The 8,265-nt window shown below is 42.4% G+C and overlaps 1 protein-coding gene across 1 annotated transcript; it reads right to left on the bottom strand.

The window, feature by feature from the left end:
* Window positions 1-494: 494 nt before the first annotated feature.
* LOC118485754 lies at window positions 495-5,152 on the bottom strand. The gene is made up of 4 exons (XM_035982187.1): window positions 3,595-5,152; window positions 2,630-3,090; window positions 2,308-2,341; window positions 495-1,081 (listed from the first exon to the last, which is right to left on the bottom strand). The coding sequence occupies exons 1-4, from the start codon at window positions 5,150-5,152 to the stop codon at window positions 495-497; spliced, it is 2,640 nt and encodes an 879-aa protein (XP_035838080.1).
* Between the last annotated feature and the right edge of the window lie 3,113 nt (window positions 5,153-8,265).

The raw sequence follows: 8,265 nt of genomic DNA, 5'->3' as shown, positions 1-8,265 counted from the left end.
CGAACCTCAAACTTGTTCCCCAAATCATCGGTCACCACATACCTATTTCCCGAAAACTTGACCTCTATCCTCCAATTTTTCTTCATGTAACCCCAAGTAAATTCCTCCACTGGCTTAGAGACCCATAGTGCTTCCGAGGGCAAGCAATTCTGCTGCACAAGCATGGCACTAATGAGGCGTGCATACGGAATAAACCGCCCCTGAGACGACTCCCTGGTAGCCCATGTGTTCATCATGACTATGTGCCTCCACGACAGTGTCGGGGTCCCATACAATAAGGCATGCACCACCCTGCAATCACTTACTCTCACACCCCCACGATCACCAAATCTTGCTAAAATGTTCTCAACCGAGATCCCTTGAAGGATCTTTCCCTCGAGCGACATATGCTTCCGTTTCATGTCACCCCCTGGGTGGGTTGGCAAAATAACATCTATCAATTGATCCATATCGTTGGTGTTCAAATGATTATCCAAAAAATTCTCAATGGATGGCTAATCATAGGCTTGTACCCCCAAAGAGTCAAACCCAGCAATACGATTCATAGTTTCGAAAGACATCGTCATGTTTCCTCGAGATGTCTTCCCCACTAACTTCCATTGCGAAGGGGATTCATTCTTGTTTACAAGCTTCAAAGTGGACAACCACTCACATACTTCCGACAAGTAAATCCGGTGAGTATTGTCTTCACACCAATCCAAAACGCTCTCCCATCCCAACCTCTCAAACATTTGTACAATCCCGATGTTCCGGAATTCTTCTACATTCACGGTCCGTTCACATATCACTCTTGTTGGAACCGACGTGTTCACCCCGTTTGTCATCTTCCATTTCCACAACTTAGCTTCCAACTTTCTATCTTGGTAGCTCGACAACTGTTTATTCTTCTCGTCATCCCAAATTCTGGCATTTTGACTATCCCTGAACTTTGCCCATTCCCAATCTTGTCGGTATAATCTTGCATCATTTTCTGCAACAGTGCTCGGTTGCTCCCACTTTTTCGGTATTAAACCGGAAGAAGACCCAATCCCAGATGATGAAGCTTGACCCGTAGTCTTTTGTCTTTTGCTTCCTGCCATGACTACAATCACAAACAAGCAAAACATCAATATAGATTCAACCTTCATTAACTCCCAAACTTTGAATATGAAGTATGATGTTGACAATTTTATTAACAAGTATACGCAAAGTCGCCTCTTTACTTCCAAAGTCGCTCACTTTATCATAACTTATTAATCTTTTGTCAATCGTACAATCTCATATAATTTCAACAAAAATTCAACATCATCTTCATGTTCAATCATGTTCATAACAGTGTAATCACTTCACTATGGTTATGACATGCTCAAATTCCATTCAAAACTACTAATCTTGCTCAAAATCATGCTATCATAACATACATTGTCTAAACAACCTACTCTTAAACCAAAAAGTTTAAAATTCCGGAAGAAAAACACTAATATATAATAATCAAGCATAAACTTAAGAAGAATCCATACCTTTGGTGTTGTTAGACAAGAGAAACTAAGAAAAGATGACAAACAAGCACTTTGATGCACACCCTTTCAAAACCCTAAAGAACACGTCCAGAAATCTTGCACAATAGCAAGAATTGATGAAAACCGTGTTAGGGGTTTTGTTCGTCTTGAAAAATTATCCAAGATGGACCCAAGAATCAGTGGATTTGGTGGAGAATTGAGAGAGTTATGGTAGCTTGAAGGTTTAGGGTTTGGGGAAAAAATTGAGGAAGATGAAGTGAGATGGTTATGTTGGGAGAGAGAATTCAGAGAATTGTGTGGTGAAAAGTGAGGTGAGATGATTGGGGTTCGATTTTGTGGTGAATAATGGGTTAGGATGAGATTTGATGAGGTAAAAATAAGTTTTAACTCGTTTTTAAACCATGGAAACGAACCTGCGTCGGAGCGAAATTGAGAAGCCGTCGCCGACGGGTCCCACCCCGTCGCCGACGGCCTTTGGATTTTTGATGTAGGGGCGACGGGTTAAGCGTCTGCCGACGGTTGAAAATGTGACGACGGGTCATTTCTAGAAGCCGTCGCCGACGGTCATGACCCCGTCGCCGACGGTCACCCTTTTTTTTTTTTTCCTTTTTTTTTTTGAAAAATAAGAGGAAATTTATGAAGTTTTACCAAAAGGATTATGTACATTAAAAATTCCTAAAAATTACTAAAAAATATTTTTGTGATTTTTATAAGTTAAAATTTTTAAACAAATAACCGTTGACGGCCCTACCACCCCCCAAAAAGTCGTGTATTGTCCTCAATACACCAAATCAAGTCTAAAACATACCTTGTATCTTCACGACCCGTTTGGAATGCCCGAACTTCACACAATCAAGAAAGGTTAGTATGAACCGGAAACGAGTCACATCCGATTACGCAAACAATTGAATAAGTATACATAACTTTACAAAAGCGTGTTACCGGTCTTTTTAATTCACCTCATATGTCGGTACGCTTCCCAAAAAACATACCAACTCCACATTTGCATCCTTTTTCTCTTCATTACCATCAAGGAATGGTTTAAGGCGGTGACCGTTAACCGTTTGCTTCGACCCGTCCTTCGGGTCCTTGATTGTAACATCGCCAAGTTTCCCGACCCGTGTAATCACATACGGGCCCATCCACTTGCTCTTGAGCTTTCCGGGGAAGTATTTAAGCCTTGAATTGTAGAGCCAAACCTTTTGACCCACTTCAAACTCCTTTGGCTTCAACTTCGCGTCATGTGCTCTCTTCATGTCATCCTTGTACTTTGAAGCACACTCGTACGCTTCTTCCCTAAGCTCTTCCAACTCACAAAGCTTCAACTTTCGCTCCTTTCCTGCATCGTCATATTTCATGTTAACCTCTTTTATAGCCCACCAAGCACGATGCACAAGTTCAACCGGTAAGTGACAATTTCGCCCATAAACTAAACGATAAGGAGTGGTTCCAATAGGTGTTTTATGAGCCGTTCTATAAGCCCATAAAGCGTCATTTAACTTCGTTGACCAATCCTTTCGGTCGGGTCGAACGGTCTTTTGCAAAATTTCTTTTATTTGCCTATTGGAAACCTCAACTTGACCGCTTGTTTGTGGGTGGTAAGGAGTAGCAATTCGATGGTCAACACCATACCGTTTCAAGAGTTTGCCAAAATTAAAATTCTTGAAATGAGATCCCCCATCACTAATGATCACTCGGGGGACCCCAAGTCTAGAAATTATATTTGTTTGAACAAAATTGCAAACAACGGTGTGGTCATTCGTTTTAGTGGCAATCGCTTCGACCCATTTGGATACATAATCGACCGCCACCAAAATGTATAAGTTGCCATGCGAATTAGGGAATGGGCCCATGAAATCGATCCCCCATACATCAAAAATATCTACAATAAGGATCGGTTGCATGGGCATTTCATCCCTTTTTGATATACTCCCTAACTTTTGACACTCAACACAATGTTTAGCGAAATTAAAAGCATCCTTAAAAATAGTCGGCCAATAGAGGCCGCTATTGAGCACTTTGTGTCCAGTTTTGTGACCACTAAAATGACCCCCACAAGCAAATGAATGCAAGTGCATCAAGACGCTAGGAATCTCCTCGTCGGGTATGCATCTTCGAACGACTTGATCCGGACAAATCTTGAATAAGTCCGGTTCTTCCAACGTATAATACTTGATTTGAGACAGGAAGTGCAACCTCTTCCTTCTATCCCAATGAGCCGGCAAGTCACCTGTAACCAAATAGTTGACAATATTAGCATACCATGGTAATATTCCAACTTTTAAGATTTGCTCATCTGGAAAAGTCACATTAATTTCTTCACGGGAAGAATCCTCTACACTCAATCGAGACAAATGGTTCGCGACCACATTCTCGCTCCCTTTCTTATCTCGAATCTCTAGGTCAAACTCTTGTAGCAAGAGAACCCATCGGATTAGCCTCGGCATCGCATCCTTCTTGTCCATGAGATACCTAACTGCAGAATGGTCAGAATAAACAATGACCTTAGTACCCCATATATAAGCACGAAACTTATCCAACGCATATACCACCGCAAGTAGCTCTTTCTCGGTAGTTGTGTAATTCAATTGTGCATCCGAGAGAGTCTTACTTGCGTAGTAAATAGCAACCGGTTTCTTGTCTACCCTTTGACCCAACACGGCCCCCACCGCATAATCACTTGCATCACACATAATTTCGAATGGTAATGACCAATTCGGTGATTGCAAGATTGGGGCCTCAACCAACTTTTGTATCAACACATTAAAGGCATTTTGACATTCTTGGTTAAATTCAAATGGTTGGTCTTTTAGCAATAACTTACATAGGGGTTTGGTTATATCACTAAACCCTTTTATAAATCTTCTATAAAACCCCGCGTGACCCAAGAACGATCTAATACCCTTAACATTCGTGGGATAAGGTAAGGTAGAAATAACTTGCACCCTTGCACGATCAACCTCTATCCCACGACTCGACACTACATGCCCCAACACAATTCCTTCTTGAACCATGAAATGGCTCTTTTCCCAACTCAAAACAAGATTTTTCTCAACACATCTTTTCAAAACTTTTTCGAGTTGGTCAAGGCATGTATCAAATGATGACCCAAATATTGAGAAATCATCCATGAAGATTTCCAAAGATTCCCCCACCATATCTGAAAAGATACTCATCATACACCTTTGAAAGGTGGCGGGGGCATTACAAAGTCCAAATGGCATCCGCCTAAATGCGAAAGTACCATATGGACAAGTAAAAGTAGTCTTTGCTTGGTCTTCCGGATGTATAGCAATTTGATTGTATCCGGAATAACCATCCAGAAAACAATAAAATTTTTGTCCGGCCAATTTCTCAACTATTTGGTCAATAAACGGCAAAGGGAAATGGTCTTTGGAAGTTGCGGCATTCAACTTCCTATAGTCAATACAAATACGCCACCCGGTTACCGGCCGAGTGGCGACCTCTTCACCTGCGTCGTTTGTGACGACTTGAATACCCGCCTTTTTTGGAACTGTTTGTGTCGGGCTCACCCATTGGCTATCCGAGATAGGGTATACAATACCCGCATCTAGCCACTTCAAAACTTCCTTCTTCACTACTTCTCGCATATTCGGATTTAGTCTTCTTTGTGTGTCGCGAGAAGGGTTCATTCCATATTCCGTGATGATCTTGTGCATCACCACCGAGGGACTAATTCCCTTCAAATCCGCAATGGTCCACCCGATAGCGGCTCTATGGGTGACCAATACCTTCATCAACCTCTCTTCTTGCTCCCCGGTTAAATTGGATGCAATAATGACCGGGAGCGTGCTACCTTCACCCGCATAAGCATACTTAAGATGCTTGGGTAGCACCTTCAACTCTAATGCCGGAGGTTCTTCCAATGACGGCTTCAGCTTCGTGTCTATGCTTTCCGGAAGACTTTCCACTTGATGTGTCCAAGTGGGCCTTCCTTCTTTTGCCGCCATAACCTCCAACTCTTTCATCTCTTCATCCATGCTCCGATTTGTTTCTCCTTGTAACCTGTCAAACATGAAACACTCCTCTATTGTGTTTTCCTCTTCGACACTAGTGTCACATAGAGGTATACACTCGTCAACGATGTCCGCCATATAACATTCATCGCCAACTAGAGGATCCGTTAATCCTGAAAAGACATTTAACCGCAACCGACGGTTACCAAAAGTCATGTCGACCATGCCCGATTTGCAATTAATTTGGGCATTCGATGTTGCCAAAAATGGTCGACCAAGGATCACCGTTGGTTGCTTGGTTCGGTCCAAAGAAACATAATCTAACACAAGAAAGTCCACCGGATAGTAAAAGTCCTCGACCTTGACTATTACATCCGTGACTATCCCACGGGGTAGTTTAGGGGTCAAGTCGGCTAATACCACGGTGGTGTTCGACACTTGAAGTGGACCAAAATCATATTGGTCATATAAACTACCCGGCAAGATACTCACACTCGCCCCAAGATCCAAAAGTGCCCGTGTCATTTTGAATTCACCCACTTGTATTGAAATAATGGGCGCCCCCGGATCTTGGAGTTTTGGTGGAAGTGCACCCGAAAGAATTGAACTCACATTTTCGGTTAAATCAAGTTTTTTAGGAAATTTGTGAGTTCTCTTTTGGGTACATAAATCTTTCAAGTATTTCGCATATGAAGGAATTTGTTTGATAGCATCTAAGAGTGGTAAGTTAATTTTAACTTGTTTAAAAATTTCCCACATCTCTTCTTGATGTGGGCCTCTTTTGTTTACCACTTTCTTAGATGGTCCCAAAAGAGCTTCGGGAAAAGGGGCGGTATTACCCTCCACACCCTTGTCCTTAGCCTTTGGGATGGGAACGGTCGCAACGGGTGTATCTTTGTTAATTTTTAATTCATTTTTATTTTGACCCGTTCGACCGTTATTCTCTTCATCATCACTCGCATCTTCCACCACCCCTTCAACAAACTTGGGTGGTGGTGGCTCAACACCGTTATCTATCACTCGACCACTACGTAAAGAAATTTTGTTTATTGGTACCTCACGTGTGTTTTTCGAGCTCGACCCTTGATGCTTAGGGTTCACCGTGGTGTCGCTTGGAAGTCCTCCTCCACTTCCGCGAATTTGAGCCATCTCTTGAGCAAGTTGACCCACTTGCTTCTCCAATGCCTTTTGAGATTTATCCCTCACTTCAAACTCTTTCTTCACTTCGGCTTTGAACTCATGGTGTGAATTGGTAAGAGTACTCACAGCATTCATGATAGCATCAAATTTCGAACTAATCGAATCATCACCTTGGGAGTTAGAAGCATTACCCCCATTTCCGCCTTGGTTGTAACCACGTTGATAATTACCTTCACGGTTTTGATATCCTTGGTTACCCCCTTGATTGTAATTCCTTTGGTAACCCCCTTGGTTACCACCTTGACGATTGTTGTATGAAGACCCACCTTGACTACCTTGATTACCCGATTGGAAATTCGGATTCATTTGATTTGAGGCGTTACCATACCGGAAATTAGGGTGATTTCTCAAACCCGGATGGTAAGTGTTGGAATTCATGTCGTATTGCTTCCGATCCCCATACACTTGATTTACCTCTTCGGTGTAGTCACTCGATCCCGCTGGGCATTGCTTGGTGCTATGCCCAATATCACCACAATCTTCACACACTTCAAATTGAACCGCGTTCACCTCCTTCTTTTTCTTCAATTGAGCTATTTCCCGCTCTAAGGTGGAAATCCGATCCTTGGAATCGAGATCGGGAAGTGACCGGGAAACCGGATGCCTTTTTGCTCTATCGGCCGATTCTTTTTGTTTGGACCGTTTACTCATCCTCTCCAAAAATTCCCAATCGTCATCCTCATGGTTGCTCAAGAGTGTACCATTGCTTGTCGTCTCAAGCCGATTCCAAGTTGCATCATCCAACCCCCGTACGAAGCATTTCACCAATTCCCATTTTTCTATTTGGTGATGTGGGCATCTCCTCATGAGTTCTTTGAATCGGGTGAATGCTTCATGTAAAGGCTCACTTGAAAGTTGACGGAATGACCGAATTTCATCTCTAGCATCGTCGGTCTTGGCCATGGAGTAGTATTCATCCAAAAATGCTTGTTGCATTTGCTCCCAAGTTCGAATACTATTGGCCGGAAGTGTAAAGAACCACTGTTTTGCTTTATCTTTCAATGAAAATTGAAATAGCCGAAGCTTCACTTCCTCTAGTGCGAAATTATGTCCTCCAATAGTATCACAAATAGACGAGAACTCCGTTAAATGGGTGTACGGCTCATCATTGGACCTCCCATTGAAATGAGGAAGGATGTTGATGTAATGCGGCTTACAATCGAACATCCTCCTTTCGCATACTATTGGAGAGTTGTTCTCGGTCACTATTGGTCGGAAACGGTCGTTTACTCCCCGTGGAGGTTGTTGACGACGTTGTGGCCCATTAACTTCTTGATCGACCGGTCTTCGATTATCCCGTCTTTCATCCCGTCTGTGACATCCTGAGTTTTCACGGTCCTTATCTGATTTAATCTTGTACTTATTTGCATAGTGTGTTTCTTATATTTGGGGTGCATAATATTTATCATATGTGAGTGTATGATAATAAGGTTTTGTATTAATTTGCATGTTATAAATAAACATGGAACCCAGCCGAAATCACCCACACTTGAGGACACTTCTTTGGTGAAAACCCTCGTCCCACGAAAACAACATGATGAAAACACATTAAGTGTTTTCGTTCATTAGGGTCCAGCGAAAAGCATATG

The sequence above is a fragment of the Helianthus annuus genome, chromosome 13 (genome assembly GCF_002127325.2).
Source record: "Helianthus annuus cultivar XRQ/B chromosome 13, HanXRQr2.0-SUNRISE, whole genome shotgun sequence".
In the NCBI taxonomy this organism is placed as follows: domain Eukaryota; kingdom Viridiplantae; phylum Streptophyta; class Magnoliopsida; order Asterales; family Asteraceae; genus Helianthus; species Helianthus annuus.
Note: the sequence above shows the minus strand (reverse complement) of the source record. Positions and strands in the feature narration are given on the sequence as shown.

Coding starts and splice junctions, on each gene's coding strand:
- LOC118485754 (XM_035982187.1), bottom strand. CDS start 5,152: ATGAACCCTTCTCGCGACACACAAAGAAGACTAAATCCGAATATGCGA. Junction 3,091..3,594: donor AAGATGCATACCCGACGAGG/AGATTCCTAGCG, acceptor CTTACCACCCAC/AAACAAGCGGTCAAGTTGAG. Junction 1,082..2,307: donor ACGGGTCGTGAAGATACAAG/GTATGTTTTAGA, acceptor TTGTGATTGTAG/TCATGGCAGGAAGCAAAAGA.